Source organism: Nyctibius grandis, chromosome 4, assembly GCF_013368605.1.
Source record: "Nyctibius grandis isolate bNycGra1 chromosome 4, bNycGra1.pri, whole genome shotgun sequence".
NCBI lineage: Eukaryota > Metazoa > Chordata > Aves > Nyctibiiformes > Nyctibiidae > Nyctibius > Nyctibius grandis.
The window spans coordinates 32,317,845-32,334,866 of NC_090661.1; the positions used below are offsets into that span (position 1 = coordinate 32,317,845).

The 17,022-nt window shown below is 38.9% G+C and overlaps 1 protein-coding gene across 5 annotated transcripts in view; it reads right to left on the reverse strand.

The window, feature by feature from the left end:
* SIPA1L1 (signal induced proliferation associated 1 like 1) overlaps window positions 1-17,022 on the reverse strand; it is a 241,315-nt gene that overhangs the window by 4,889 nt on the left and 219,404 nt on the right. For 4 of the 5 annotated variants that reach the window (XM_068399040.1, XM_068399036.1, XM_068399038.1 and 1 more), the window contains 5 exons: window positions 15,352-15,791; window positions 9,119-9,358; window positions 7,886-8,051; window positions 4,296-4,539; window positions 1,095-1,241 (listed from right to left, as the gene is read on the reverse strand). In XM_068399040.1, the coding sequence (XP_068255141.1) occupies window positions 1,095-1,241; window positions 4,296-4,539; window positions 7,886-8,051; window positions 9,119-9,358; window positions 15,352-15,791 (1,237 nt within the window). The remainder of the gene's footprint in view (window positions 1-1,094; window positions 1,242-4,295; window positions 4,540-7,885; window positions 8,052-9,118; window positions 9,359-15,351; window positions 15,792-17,022) is intronic. The other variant, XM_068399041.1, reaches the window with a different exon arrangement.

A 17,022-nucleotide genomic window follows, 5' to 3' on the forward strand; every position in this document is an offset into this window, starting at 1 on the left:
TAACAAAAAAAAAAAAGGATCTTTTGAACAGAAATTGCCAACCACAGTGAAACGCATTAAAACCTGGGTTTCATCCCTATGTGGTGGTGAAAAAAACATCGCCACAAGTTCATCTCCTCTTGAGGACCAAGGCTTGCTTTGAATACTCTTTCCCAAGACTGCAGAGAGAAATGAGACATGCTGATCCTATAACTCCTATGGCAACACAGCAGAGCATGTCTTTGACACTGGCTTAGACATGCACCGTCTTAATGATGTATATGGCTACTACCAGAGAACAGCCAAGAAAGCAATTTACTTCACAGCCTTCTCCAACCATGCAGAATAATGTCGAAAAGATTCAGGATCAGTGAAAACACTTTCATGAAGGTGGGACAGCATTTATGCAGAGATTAGGAAAAGGCACTTCTGTTTAATGCACCTAGAAGACTTTTCCATTGGGTTACAGTAACTGTAAGGTAAACTCCCTTTAGGTTGAAGTGTATTTAATTTTAAATTCAAATACATCCAGGCAGCTTACAGTTCTCTTCTCTTTACTAAGTGTCAAGAAGATGGAAAGTGCCCTAGGATGAAACAACACTTATGTGCAAGTCTATGTATTCAGAGTATGCAAAGGGAAGAATGGCAATGGAAAAGTATATACCAACAAGGCATACTTCCCAAATTACCTTGGCAGCACACTTCGGCTGCACTACGGAAACTTGCTGTAAGCAAGCAATCTTTAGTGCGCTCATATGCTTTTCCCCTGCTATTTGACTTTACTTTTGCACTTCCATGCCAGATGTCTTTTCCACCCTAGCTGTGATGTCTTCAACTGCTCTACATGAAATGAAAAGTAGCCAGTTTCAGAGAGGTTTGGCCAAACCTTAGCACAGAGGGATTCCAGTACAAAGAAATGGTATCCCAGTATTACACACAAAATTTTAGGCTGTTAAGACTGGAGTTGCTATTTTAAATGAGTTGAAGCTTCACACTAAGTAGAAACAGTAACAACAAAAGCAATAGTCGAGATTGAAAAAAAAAAACCCCAACCCACTCCTTAAAGAAGCATGCACAAAGACCAGCTTTCTAAGTATTATATTCTGAAATCTTACCTTCAAAGGCTTTGGCAGCATCTACCAAGTTTGACCAGTCCAGATCAGAGGCGGAATCAGGCAATGGCATAAGACCAGGGTCTGGCATGGGCTGCCGTCTTTGTTCCTGGATATCTGTGAGGGAGCTGTCTGAGGCAGAAAACTCTCCTAGAGCAATGCAAAACAAATTATAAACTCCATTTAAAAAAAAAACCAAAACAAAAACCAGAGTTCCTTCTCCATACTAATGCATCCCTATTTTTGATTTTTCTGGGATAGCACTTTTGGAACCAGAACTCAGTAGAATGTTTGATCAACAAATACAGCATGTTACAAGCCATTTTTCTGAGACAGTGCTGCTTATTACCAGGACATTCTGCTCCTTTCTAACCTGCCTGAATCTTTGCAGCTTAGCACTTCTAAAGCCAATCTCTGCCTCCTCCCCAGCACTGGGGCTGGGGGCAGTACCCTTCTACTCAACAATTCCTGCAGAAGCTGAAGATACTTTGGAGGGCTCTGCAGCTTGCTGGGGCTTCTACACTGCCTGGCACCTATTTCCTCCTGTAAAAATATAAAATTGTGGCTTTTTTTTTCTCCTTTCTTTACACTCTCATAAAGCAATGGGAGCAGACTTAGGCCTAGCAAGATGAATCAGAACAAGAAAACGCTTAAAATGACTTCCAAAGCATTGCCCTTATCTCTCAGCAGTTTAGTGAAACCTCTTGATCTTTACTGAGAAATACCCACACCCACCCATAAGCTGGTACATGGCCCGCTATGGAAAAAACATTAGCAAGCTTGAAAGAAGGATATAAAGTCCCTGTAATTTTTGTGCAAACTGGTGCCTAGCAAAGCGAAATACTTGAATTATTGCCACTGATTAGGGAAAGACCAAATTGTGAACCAGCCATTATCTACTTTATTTCAGTTTACTGGCTGGACAATCAAAAACCGTGGAATGCCTGGTCAGTCAGCACATGTGTAAGCTCAGAAGCAGCAACAACTTGCTCCCTCATGCCCTCTGTCATGGCGTAAAGAAAGTTTTGAAAAATTTGTAGGTGGTATTAGAACCACCAGAGATGTAGGGGTGAAACGATGGACTGGGCACCTGGGGGGAACCTGCAGAGAAGAACACAGTGAAGAATCCATTTGGACTAGAGAGAAAGAAAAACAGCGTGGTGGGCAGGATCCAAGCCCTGGAAGACAAATGCCACTAAGCTCTGTTGCTTAATTTTGCCTCCTTTTTTTTTTTTTTTTTTGATACTCTAATAACTTTATAACTTCAATAACTAAAATAACTTTCTAATAACTTTAGTTAAATAATATTGCTGCCTGGGAAACAATGACCAGAAAAGCTACACTGCATTCACTTCTTTGCTCAAAAATCTTCCTGTCTCTGTGTGTGTTTACTTTTCATAAATGCAAGTTCAGCTCAATATGAACACTGAGGACTCTAGTACTATCTCCCCAAAAGAGAGCAGTTATTCGGGAAGTTCTTAACATGAAAATATTTACAATTAGTGAAAAGATACACAGAATTAGAAGAAAAAAAACTAACCACTTGAAAAATTACCTGTTTTAAAAGTAAGTTGGATTGTTAATTAAGACAGATGAGCAAATAAGAATAGTTTTAGCTCACTGTTTTCCCTCTTCAGAACAAACGAAGGTGCTCTGGAATGGCTGATCTTTGTTATTAAGATCTTTGAATTAAAAGAATTTTGAATAGCTGGAAGCCAACAAATACTTTTGGTATTAAATGTCCAGCTCTACTTAATCCTTCTCTCAGCAAAGGCAGGTGTTGGGGAGGACAATTTGTGTACCCCCAAATAGCTGGTCCTTTTTATCACGCAGGCCCTACATTTTATAGAAAAGGGGAAAATTGTTTTGTTGACAAATGTAGAAAGCTTATGTGCTAGGAGGAGTAATCGGTTTGGTGTAGAGGAGAACACGACAGTGGAAGAAGGTTTTGTGGTTTCCTCTTCGGAAAACACATCCATCTAAACGAAGAGACCAAGTGCCGCTTTCCACTTCTACTCAGATGGCATCATTAATCTTCTGACCCCAAGCCCTCAGAAGCCAAATCCACCCACCAGTTACAAGTGTAACCAAGTCTGCAAAGTCATTTTAGTGCGTATAAAAAGCAGAACTGTAGATAGCTCAGTTTCCTAACTCTTATGCAAGAAACATGTTATACAGAAACAACAGCTCATGAAAATGTCAGGTTCAACACTGAAAACTGATGCCTGGTGATCACAGACAGATCAAAAGAATTTAAAAAAGATTTCTTCAGCAGCCTTCACTGTCAAATGTATCCTGTGTATCTAAATACAGACTGTGCCTAGGGCCCACTATAGTGAGTTGAATCTATTGATAGCCTTGCGTTTTCCTCTTGAAACATACTAAAACATGAATAAATTCAGAGCAGATACGTACTTCTTCAGAAAACATTGCAGAATCCTACACTGTGAGATCTAGCTCTATTTCTGGAAAACACATGTAGTACACATTTAGCTATGAGGTACAGCGGGAACCTGTGAAAATTCCCTTTCTCGCCAACTGAGACATTCACATGCAGCAACACACAACCTAGCAGATAATCCTGCTGAGACTTTTCAGTAAACTAACGGGGTAAGCTGAGTGCCTTCTTGACAGCAGTTTAGCAAGTAACTTTTTCGTGTTAGCTGTTGATTTGTGACTAAAATAAGTAACAAGTCCTGTAAAATGAATAGGGTAAGGAGTGAATTTAAAAACAGTTGGTGCAGTAAAAGCTGTATCAGGTGTAGTTGTACATCCAAATGTCCACTAGTATTTATCCACTTTTATATCATTATTTTCCTAATAGTATTTTGTTCCCATAATCCCACACTAAAGAAACTGACACTTGAAGTTGTCACTGGTGGATAACCAGGCATACAATATTTGCCCATTGGTTCCAACTGGTCCAGATGATTTCTGGAAGAAATTTGGTGAAAACTTACAGCCAATGAGGCAAATTTTGTGCTCCCTCCACAGGTAACTGCATGACCAGTCATGCAGTCTTAAACCCACTGAACTGAGGAAAAAAAAAAATCCCATCCTGTTTTCTATTTTCAGGTATGTGACTTGACTCTCCTCATTTTAGCAAAATCAAGATGGAAGTACTAATTGCTGTAACAAACATTCTTCCTTAACATGATTCACAAAGGATTCCTTTGAAAGTAGAAAAATGGGAAATACACTTACCATGTAGTGATTTCATTCCCAAAGTATACGATGGTCTCCGTAATGGCAGCGACTTTGGGAGAGAAGGGTATGTGCTGGTGAATAGTACATCATTTGGCATGGCTTGGTCCAAGAGCGAGGTCCGCGAGGTGAAGAAGTGATCCCTTTGACCACTGTAAATACTCTCATCTGACAAAGTCCTTTGCAAGGCACGCCTTGTAGTAGGAGTGCTGGGAAAGGGAGACTGACAGGACAGAGTGTGTGACTATACATTCATAAAAACAAATAAAAAGAAATGAGAAAAAAAAAATCAGTAAAGAAACTTCTGAAGTCTGTGTCGAAATAGTTTTTTAAAACTGTTTTTTTAAATAAGAAAGCAAGTGTTAGCATAGTATTTTTTCAGAGTGGATAGGAAAAAGAACTAAAGGAATTTGCTTTGAAGGAGATTATAACTAGATAACATATATAGGTCTTCTTTAGCCTGTCTCACGTTCTACCTTTTAAATACCCTTTAAACTTCTCCTGAAGTCCCTCCTGAGGGAAACCTCAGGCAGCCCTTGCAGATTCTAGAGCTGACATGTAGCAGAGAGAATGTTTGCAGAAACAGACTGAATGCTGCATAAACCAGAGTTCTCCATCGTGCCCAGGGGAAGCTGCCTTCCTGCAGGCAGAGCACCAGCAAATGCCAACTAATTAAAAGTCTCATATCACTGAACAACTAGGAACACCCACCACCGCTTTGATTCTTCAGAAGGATTTGAATAAAAATTAAATAAGCAGTCCCATGAGTAAGAGAACTTGTGTCTTACCCCCACCATCATCCCAGCTTCCTCCATGCCCCACAGAGGAGAAAGCAATGCTGTGGTTAGCCTGGAGTTCTGTACTCTCTGGCCAATGCCAGCGAGCTGCTATCAAAGAATGCATAACCATTCCCACCAGCAGAGAGACAATTTTCATGAAACCTGTAGCAACATAACTATCTCTAAGACATAACATTTCTTTACGGTTTGGTTGAAATTTGGTCCAAAGGCTTTCATGGAGAAATGAAAAACAGAAAGGAAGACCTCACCACCCTCATCTGCTCTGTAAGCAAGTTTAAACAAAAAAGGAAATAATACGATTTCCAGAAAGAGTGATTAAACATTACAGAGAGTTGCTCATTTGTTCATAAACAGTTCTCTCTTTTTTCAAAAAGAGGAAAAAAGTGTTTAAACAGACGGTACTCTATTCCTGTGATCAAAATCCCACACTATAAGGTGGGAGAAGAGCGTGGTGGAGGGACTATTGGTACTGTACAGTGGAAGACAATCTGCCAGATTATTTTTTTTGCCAAAATGTTACAAATTTTAATATTAAAAGACTGCTGCACATTTTAGTTTTATGATTAAAGATCAGAAACAACTAAGATTACTTCCAAAAAGCTGCTATCATCAAAAGACAAGGAAGGAAAGAAAAGTCATGTCCCCATGCCAACTTTCTATTACGTCAAATTCTCCTTTCTGCCTTGCCTCCCTCAGGACACGCCCATCACAGTATGAACCTTGCACATACAGTTAACACTACAGAAATGAAAACTTCTGCTACACAGTTGTCACTATGTTATGTTGAGGATCAAGCTGCTTTTCTGTTCTGAAATTTAAAAGCTCAATCAGCAGGTTCATATTATGACCCAGTGAATTTCCCAGTACTTGCCCTGAAGTGGCAAAGGAAAAGAAAGAGCTGCTAAGTCAAGCAGCATTTACTCCAGGGTGGTACAGTTCAATTAGCATTAAAGAATTAGGAGCTGCAATCACTAGTTAGTATCAGACGTTGAGATTAAAAGGTTGCACAGATATGAACATGTGATGGAGCTGGAACAGAGGCAATACAAGTAGAAATTGTCTTCTGGTAATAGAGCAGAGGGAAGGGAAAAAGAAGGGTGACTTCTCTGAGAAGATATAATGCTTAAGTAGTAGGTAAGGAAATAAGGAAGGTTGGGAAGATATTAAAAAGATGCACAAAATCACAGCCTAGAACAAATTCCACTGACAAACAAGCCTTTGGCAGCCAACAGACAGGAAGGAGGATTTTTGGTCTTTGTGCAGTGAACTAATGAAGGGCTTATTTTTTTTTTAAACTGTGAAAAAATTTTAAGCCATAAGAGCAACTTTTTTGTAAGATGAAATATAAATCACGCAATGGGCAGAAATGACAGTTACTTTTGAAATGGAAAAGATTTAATTTATTGGTTCAATAGAATGTTATTAACTTGCTGAAATTTATCGAAAGTTTAACCTGAGTTAACATACTTGTTACAGCCACCAGGAAATAAAGATCAGGGTGGAGAATTGATTCGCTAACCCCAAAGCAGAAAACCAACAAACTTGGCAACATACACACTTTTCATGGTCTTCAGGTCACCTCTTTAAACAGAATGGAATTTCTTGGAATGAGAACAATCCCCTTGCTCAGAACAACCAACAGGAGATGCTCGCATCGCCCATGTCCCACGTCCCACTCCCTCAGAACTACCGCAATCCTAAGAAAAAGATATCTTGCCATTGGCAAGGTTTTTTTTTCTCTGGCCTCAAAGGTAACATATGAAATAATCTGCATACAGAATCTAGCATTTACAAGTTTTAATAAGCCACTTTGGGCTTTTACAAGCAAAGAAAAAGTTGCAGCTCTCTTCTGCACGGTTGCTGTGGAAACCATTTGGGCTCTAGGTGATGAGTCTGAGCTGTTAAGCACTGACAGCACATGGAAACTGTAGAAATCAAGACGTTCTCTTCAAAATGATGGATTTTTAAAATTAATATATGCACTTCTGTGTTATTATACACATTTTGAAACACATCAGGAAATCTATTTATTCTGCATAAATATTTGCTTAAGTTCGGGAGCATTCTTGGTCCTTGTGCAGTAACAGGATCAGAGAGGCATAAAAGTGTGCTTTTTGCAAGGAGTTTCAATACTGTCAACAAGTCACTGTCTAGTGATGCAATCAGAGAAGAACATTTCAAATGCATAAGACAACACTACAGGATTTTCCATGAGCCAGCAGTCCTAAATGTTCTTTGCAATTTGGCATACAATGCCAGTGTGTCTTTAAATTTGCACACAAAACTGTAATAATTGCAGTGACTGTAATAACAAAACTATTCCCCAGATGTATTTCTATAGTAGATAAGTCTGTGATAAACAGATGACTTTCTGTCCATGATAAGAATTCATGGAATGCCTTGCATCTTATTTTCCTGTTACGGGTGAGAATAGAAAAGATACTATCTGAGAAACTCTTGAGTCCAATGCAGAGGCCAACCGAGTAAGGTCTGTATGAATGAATGCTTCAGCTTTGACTGCTTTGAAACCACTCAGCATTTTCTACACAGAAATCTTAAGAGCTTCAGGGATTTCATCCTTTTCCAAATTGTGAAGCATTTGCTGTATTAAGGCAGCAACGAACTCAATTATCAAATTCTATGAAGTGTAACTTTACATATTTCTATTTTGTAACAACAGAACTATGACTTGGATCAGAAGAGGACCTGTGCATTGCTTTTCAGGTATTCTCAGATTTCACTTAACTGTGCCAAGAGATAGCCAGATGACAGACTCTCTCTTTAACATACCTTAAAATTCTTCTGGGATTCAGGTGTTGGGCTATCAAGATCTATCAATTTCTTCAGCTCTTCTTCAACGGTGGACTTGGATGCTCGTTTCGGTGATGCTCGTAGATCTCTTGCTGAAGCACGCAGCCGAGGGTGGGCCATTTCATTGCCATCACTCTGGTGACGTCTTAAATGAAACGGAAGACACATTCAGGTCTCAAAGCCCTGGGGCAAGAGGTATCAATGAAACAAGAATCACAGCACTCCCAAGATTTTCAAAGAAAAATCCTAGGTAAGGGGCACAGAGGAGGGAAGTTTTGCTAATACAGCAGAGCCTCATCTTAATGAATACCTGTTGAAGCAATAAACTTGTTTAAAAATATCAACTAGCGATACACTCAAAGGTTATCGTAACACATTTTCACAATAAGGGACTGAACCCATTAAAATAACGTGTGTTCTGTACAAAACTAAAAAACATAAATGTCTTCAATTAGCCCTGAAGCACCAAATCACTAAGTTTCTTTAATCTTTTAACTGGCTTTTTATAACACAATTATCACGAAGTTTCATAATCTCCTTTTGACAGCCAGTTATTGGTATCATCTAGGGATACTGTGCTTGCGTCAATAAAAATGAAGAAGGGTTGAATAAATTACTTTGAAATGGGCTGTCTGAACCACTTGCTTTCCAAGTCATACTAGACTTGAAGGAACAATATTTTCACTAGTAAGTTGTTTCTCAATTTCTCTTCAAAAAGAGATGGTTGCATATTGTAACGCAGAGAGATCTTGGCTTGCTTTAAGCCAGTTAGACTGGATACTGGCAGCAATCTTACCAAGGCAACATGGAGTGCCACAGAGCTAATGCATAGCATGCATAGTACTACTACATGGATGAGAGGCTTAAGGAAAGCTCAGGCTCTATGTTAACATGATTTTTAATATTTGCTCAAACAGCATTTTGAGTCACCTTTAAGAAGTCCCAAGGAAAGATAAGCTTTAATAGGACCGAAATCCATACAGTTCTCTAGAAATGATAAAAAAAAAATCTTTTACAAGTTAACAGGGAATGAGATTAGCTAACTATCAAATATTTAAGCCTAACTGCAGAACTCTAGATGAAGTTCTACAGAAGACTAAGCACTCTATTAAATAGTATTGAGCTGTTCTGTACAGAGAAGTGTCACAGATCTCAATGCTTCTTTACAATTAAAGCAAATAACCAAACAAGAGAACCAAAAACCAGTCTTACTTTCTTGAATCCATAAACCCCACTGAGTTTATGGTCCCTTCTGGCTTTTTCCATCCGATCAGATACTTGCTAGTAGCACCCTGGCGAGGGTAGAAAGTCCTAGGACCAGACGAGGAGGAAGAGGAGGAGGAGAAAGAAGGTGCGAGCTGTGGAGAAGTAGCAGAATGAAGCTCTTCTTTCGGTGAGCTTCTGGCACTGGTGAAAACAACTGGGCTGGCAGAGTGTCGTGAGCTCATGGTACTAGGAGAAAAACATAATAAAGACAAAATTTGCCGCAAATGTATATATATACACACCTTGTTTAATTAGAAGTCTGCGCACAAGTTGTTAGTCTTATCAATAGCGGGTACAATACCAAAACCAATTCGCTCTTAAGGGCCTTCCACCAATGTTTCATTAAAAACACCTCACGTAGTAATGAAGAATTTTGTAAGCAACCTCAAAGGATGCAACATATCACCGTCCCCTCATTCCCCTTCACAAACGGGAAATATAGGGTTCATGGTCATTAGGCAGCTTGAAAGTAATACAAGAGACTGTAGCTGAATTAGCAAAAAAGAACCTAAGTCCAATTTCTCGCTGGAATTCCTGGCTGTGGAAGAAAACATATTTTGAAGGAACTTAAGCAACAGGAAACATCTCTTCAAGACCTCACAACAAACCAAAGAAAACCATACAACTTTCAAAAGAGGGCTTCCTGGATTTTGCCTGAAAAGCAGTTACCATTTGCAAAAAAAAGACTCTTAAATTGATTAGTCTGAGCAGGTCTCTAATATATATCACAATTTGTCTAGACAGAAGAGAAGAGTTGGGATGACTAACTGCAGCTTATTGGTGGAAGAAGGAGCGGGGCTTTAGATGGAACTTCTCTTTAGTGATGCTGATATTCAAATCTGATGTGACTTGCCTAATATAAGGAGCACTAGGGCTTAAGACAGTATTTACCTTAAAAGGTCAGGCATTTCTAAGTATAGTTACAGGAAAACTTTGTGTACAGCCCTAGTACTGAAAAAGCATTATACATTTGCAGACCAGTTTTCTATCAGATCTCCATACATCTTTGCCACATTTTCATCCCTGTATCCAACACTGCAAAGAAGGAATTTGAAACAGATGGCCCAATGGTAAAGAACAGTTTCTGACTGAGAAATAAAAATTAACTGGAAGGCTGAATAAAGTCACTGAATAATCTTTTCTTTCTTAGCTTAACAGAAAATTATTCACCACTCTCTTCATATTGGATAAAACAATGCATTTTCACATATCTCTCTCTATTGAAACAGAAAAAAGAATTAAAGGTTAAATTTTTGTTGCCACCTGGGAAAATAATCTCACCTACATTTAGCCTTATAGAAGTCAGTTATCTAATCTATGCCACTTGTCTGGCTCCCACTGTAGTCAGTGAAGAAATATCCTTAGGAGGTGATTCTCCTCACCTTAAATTAGGTGTCTCAGATACACAGGGAGAATTAATGCTTTGGAGTTTCTCATCTCTCTCCATTTACAACAGATGGAGCCTAAAAAAACCACCCCCAACTATGTTTCATTTTCATACGGCTCAAGTTAAGCACCATGAGTCCCAACAGTTAAGTGCCGTGGATTTAATGAGTCTGAGTGGACTGTAGTCTTCCCACCTCAAACAGCACTGGCTGCTGCAGCCCATGCTTCCATCTAATGTACATGGGGATGGCTGTGATGCCGCTCACATCAGGGGCAGGATGCATCTCCCCATATGTATACAAATAAAATTACAATAATACAGAATTTGTATTATAGAATTATTTTTTTCTTCCCTCTATCTGTACATTTGAAAAGACTACACAAAAGATGGCAGATTGGGAAAATATAGGAAAATATTTTCCTGTTCATCAAGCCCGTATATTTGGCGCTGCACATCACAACCTTCATATTTGTGACAAATATAAGTAAACATAATTTATAGCAAGCAAGTAGAGAAAAATAAGAACTAGGGGAAGAGGCAGTAAATTTCTCTTCATTCCCCCTTTTCTTTTTCAATACTGAAAGAAAACTCCTACACATGCTGAGTAAACCAGCCCATCTGTGAGGCATCATCACTGCAAAACTGAACCACCAAGATCTGAGGAAGATGCACATCTTTAAAGAAAACATATGGGGCTTTTTTTTTTTTTTTTTTTCATTTTTACCCTCTTCTAAATACACTCAAGAAGTGGAGAAGTCTTTTGCTTCAGTGTAGGAAAAGGGAAGTTCTGATCACATTTCAGGACTCTTTAATCCATCACGTAGTTCTCAAGGAAGTGCTAGTTGTGAGAAAACATTTCTTGATAAAAACCAATAACAACCTCTATATAGGCTCGTAGTGTTGAGCCTTAATATTACTAGGAAAAGAGGGTAAAAAATGATGTTCAGTATGCTCTACATGAAATTTATATATAAAATGCATATGCATATATAATAAAATAATATTTTATTATATACCACATTGTATATACACATTGTATTTTAAGTATTATTACTTTAACATTTATTATAATATGTATCATATAATAGATGCCAAGAGTAGCCTGGCAAACAAGCAAGAAAATTAGCATACAGTGTTAAATACACTTTTCTTTAAAGTGTATTGCATATTTTGAGCTGTAGTTTTACAATATAGTATTTTGGGAGGACATTCTGCTTCAGAAGTATGCACAGAACTGTGGATATGACTGAAGCTTTTCACCCTACAAGTAAACATAGGCAGGTCAATCGGATATGGACAGATAAAGAGACACACTTGTTAAGTGAGAGCATATTTGGAGACCAAAAGGCTTTGGGTAAACTCTAGAAAAACTAAATCGGAGCTGGAGCACCATGGTAGTGATGGGAAGTTATTAGAGTATTTGACACCAGGAAGCATGCAGAGGATTCCTCATACTGTAACGGAGACCTGGACCAGGTGGATTGTATCAGGAAGAAATTCAGTCCTCATACTCTCAGGACACAGAGATAGCTGCTGTTGGTCCCCCACCTCCCACCTCAATTATTGAGACATCAAGGATTAAATTAGGGAAAACTTCAAATACTACATGACAATCTGCAAGAATTGCAGATAAGCCTTTCACAGAAGTATTCTACAACCATTAAATAATATTTTAAGTATCTTAAAATTATTAGAAGTAATGAAAAAGATACTTGATTAGAAATAGCCATGATTTTCCTTTTGGTTTTGTAAGAGGACCATAAGAAACTGTATAGTTTAGGCGAAAATGAAAGACTGATTTATTTTTTTTCCTAGGGAATTCATGCCATCAGTGCATATGGCTTCATTTAATGACATTCAGCTATAATGATTCTGTATAATTACTGGCCTACATAATGCAATGCTCCTGGGATGCTATGAGAAATCTGCACAATCATCAGGAAGGACTTTGGGAATGGGGGTGGAGAAGAAAAATAAAACCCAGCCAGAAGCTCTGCTGTAAAAGTTAATCACTATAATCTACATTTTGCCACCAATTCTCAGGTACAAGTTCTTTTATGCACCATCAAATGATCTGAACACTAATTATCGCTCCTGTCTTCTACAGACACAAACACTCTAATTTGTGGTTATTTTCTTTTCTTTTGTCACCAAGTTCTTTTTAGGGTTAAATTCCTTTTCTTCTTGTTCAGAAACCCGACTCTAAAGACGTTACAGACACTCTGGCATCCACAGGCAAAAGGTAAAAAAGTGAGAAGCAACAAAGGATAACAATTTAGACACTGATAGAGAAACACACCAATTAAGCTGCTCATTTCGCACAAAAAGTAGCCTGTTCAGAATAATTTGTTAGTCTCCCCCGCCCCCGTCACCTCCTTGAAGCAGGCAGCTGTGGTTACATTTTGGAAGTGCCAGTTTAAAAAGCCTCCAGCCCTAGGTTGTTGTGCCTCTAGAAAGAATTATGGGAGAGTTAGGAGCAAACAGCTGGACCTTGGGTTTCCTCAGGTCAGCACAGATGTTCACTGTGCAACCACCAACTGAGGATGACAGAGAAACTAAAGGAAAGCTTTTTAGCCCAGACTGCACCTTTGCTTTATTGTGAGGCATCAAACACATGTTCTAGTCTTCAAAAATAAGAAATAATAAAGAAGGAACACAAGTCAGTCTGTTTTTTCTCCACCAAAATAAACAACATGAGTACAAGGACTGAAGTATTTCTCAAGTATCATGCCCCAGGTGTTCTACAAATTGCTACTACTCCTGTTTGCAAAGAGCTGCATTTTTAACATCTGATTTTTAAATTAAACTGGAAAAAAAGCAACCATTTTCTTTAGCGTAAAGCCTAGGGAACCTTTCTCTGGAAATTTCAATAACAGCCACAAAAACATGTGTAGAGAATCATTGCAGTATCATCAGAGAAACATCACGTAAATTAATCCAAATCAACCAGAGAAAACACCATGTTTGGAGACACAATGCTATCATATAATAATGAGACAACATCCTAGACTTAAGTTTGCAATCAAGTTGCTCAAGTACATCCATGGAAGACAAAGATGACAGCTGTCAGGGTATGCCTCCCCTGTGAAGATATGTTTCTTTCCATTAAATTTTCTCAGCTTTTCTACTGAACTAACCCTATTTGGTGCTCAGAGAAGAGGAAACCAGAACCTCAGGTGTACAAAGATACCATTCCCATTAGGCCAACCTTCACAATAAAGCTTCCAAGAGTTACGCAGCAGTTGTCCAGGCTTCTTGCAGTCGCTTCTGAAAAAACCCTTCCAAATGGAAATGCTACTGACAACTTTACTACAATCAACACTTTGTATAAGAATCTCACATTTAATGCTACTGCTAGTTACTTTCAAACAAGTACTGCAGAGCACACATGGCAAATTCTAATCAACGTTAAAAACGCATATAAACATGCTTGTCTTAAAATAAACAGGATAAAACTGTAGATAATGACCATATAGATTTTTTACCTCCAAGATAGGGGCACATGCTAACATTGCCCAAAATCTAAGTAAATCCCTCTGCATAGTGTTTTCTACAGATTTGCTCAAATCCTTCATGCATGCGTAGCTACTAGAAACACCAGTCTCAAAGACCTGGGTGGGATTTATACCAACTGAATACGAGCTTTAGTGCCAAAAACGGCCAACCGAGAGAGGCAGAAAACCAGAGTGGGACCACCATGAATGTATTATTTAGTCAAAATTATCATGACAAAGTACATGGAGACCATTTACTACATTACAGTCTCTATGACAACTCCTATCTGCAGCTACTGTATGAGGAGTTGTTAAACTGTCTGATAAACATCTAGCCTTGCATAAATGTAGCTTTGCTCAAAACTATTAGCAAAAATTGCTTCAGACTTCCAGCCTGTAGGTATTTTAGCTGCACACTCAAAACAGATGTGCCTTATGAATAAAAATGCAAGTTAGGCTCTGCAAGGCCAACAAATTATGATGATCACACATCTTCCTTGAAAGAGCTGTGTTTTTTTCTTGTTGCTAGTATGACATAGCATGAGTATTTTTCAAAAAGAGCACTGAATACTTCTTGGGAAATGGGTTAGGAAAATGGTCTAAAATATTTTCTGCCTCTTGCAGCTCTGATTAATTTGTAAAGTGGGTACCTTCCATTTGAGGTGTTCAAGAACATTATACACATACTTGATATTGCCAATTTTACAAGTGGCAAAACTGAGGGAGAAAGGGAAGGCGACTGTAATGTGTCATACCCACAAGCTTGCACCAGAATGAGATTAAAGTCTACATGCTAGCACTCCCAAGCAACTTGCTCTCAGTCTTTATCATACTAACTTCAAGCAGATTTCTAAACAAAAAGACTGGTGAAAAAAAACGCAGAACACCTGAAATGCATACTTGCAAGACTGAAAAAGAACCTCATATTAAACACACATATTAAATATTAGGTCCCTTAATAAAATGGACTGATGTCCTTTCTGCTCCATATATGAACTGCAGTTCTTGCAAGATATTCCTCATAAACACATCAGACACGTGTCTTTCTTACATTAGTTTAGTAGCAGCAGTATGGAATATGCTCTCAAAGACATTCTTTAGCGTTATAAGCAGTAGCAGATGCGAAGACTAAAGGTGGTCTTAATTTTCAAGCATTCTGCAGAGTGAGATCTTTTAAAACACTGGTTAACATAAGTAGAAACCTCTTTTCAACATCCACTTCTCACTTTTGATAGGCTAGAGAGTGCAAATGGGAAAATGAGTGTGGAGGGGTCAATCTCATAAGAGGTGAAAATTACCTTGTATGCGAGATGGCATCACTAAGACTATAAGCACTGTTCTCCCTCGTTAAAGGATTGGAGGCTGGTTGACTCTTGCTGTGAATATCCAGGCTCAGTGAAGACTCGGTCTTTCGGTCTATGTGGCTCTCTTTTTCCAATGTCCTGTCTGCAATGGAGACCACTTCGCTGGAGCTATGCCACAGTGGTGCCACTTTCTCCTTTGTTAGCCCTGTACGGGGAGATGTTGCTGCTGCCAGGGAGGCAGTGCTGCCATGGCTAGGTCCGTAGGAAGTGGTATCTATGCCACTATCAGCTGAAGTCCCTTGAAGGTAGTTGTAGCTGTTCAGCTCTGATTCGGTGCGCTCTCCACTGTCATACCATTTCTCATCACTGTGAGCACTGGAGGCATTGCTGGAGAGAGTATTGCTGCTGGAATGGCTGGAGTAGTGGCTGTCAGACTACAGAAGAAACAACAATCCAAAAAAACCACACTTGTAGGTTTATTTCAGAATTATGGCAATAAAGAGGAGGAGGAAATAAACTATTACAGAAGTCACCACTGCACAATACAAGCTCTTCTACCTTGAGATATTGGATAGATACATTGAGGAGACTAATAAACTCATTCCAACACAACGCATGTGCTCTGTTCCGGGTGCACATAAAAAGCTTTCATATGGATATGGAAACCATGTCTTAACTATTCAGGGAAAGCCAGAGCTGTTTGTATGTTGTCCCAAAATACTCCACACTATTGCCTTTCAAGCACAGTGTGCAGAACACTCAGCCCAGTTCAATGAAATTGGCTGTGTAGACTTTGACTTGATTTATAACTACTATAATTAAAAATATTCTGATTTTAAGACTCTGTTTTAGAACACGAAACATAACTAATCCACAGAAGGCGCGCATGTTGTTTGAATAATCCAGTTGCCTATCAAAAGGTTAAAGTAGGGCAAAATAACCACTGCTCTTCCTACCCCTTTGTAGTACGGTATATTTTGTCCTCAGCAGCAGCATCTTTTGCAATGACCAATGAAATGCCATTTAACTAATCTGAAATTGTTTTCCAAAAGGCAAAATTGCAAGAAAGGAAGGTTTAATGCAATGCTTTGAAATTGTCCCATCAGGGCATGCTACTGTCTGGCTGGTTTGTGTGTTCTGTCCCTGGTTAGAGCCAGCTGTTACAAAGACACTGAATGCCCTCAATTCCATAGTGGGCACTGGTGGAATATCCCATTACAGGAACAATTTCTTGCCATACACTCACCATTGCTTAGTAGCTCACCTACCTTTGGGGTATTTATATCCATCTGAATTCCTTAATTTTAGTTTCCATCTACAGAATTTATCTATGTTCTGATCATCTATATAATCAGAACTGAAGCAGTTTTTCAGTAGGCAATGGACATGTTTGGTGAACAGATGGCCCAGGAATAAGGGAAGGGATGGAAATGAGACTTAGAACCATCTTTCCTATTTGTCCACCCCTGGAGTTTTACCGAACAGGCACAGGCAGAGATCCCAGCCAAATAGAAAAGATTAGATACTGTTTCTGTTTTCACTGGAAAAGATGGAAAATAGAAAACGGATGTATACCGAGAGACAGAAATTTCAGCATCCACATTTCTTACACTAAAGCCAGAATTGACAGAACAACTGGAGAAATAATAAGTTGATCTGGACACC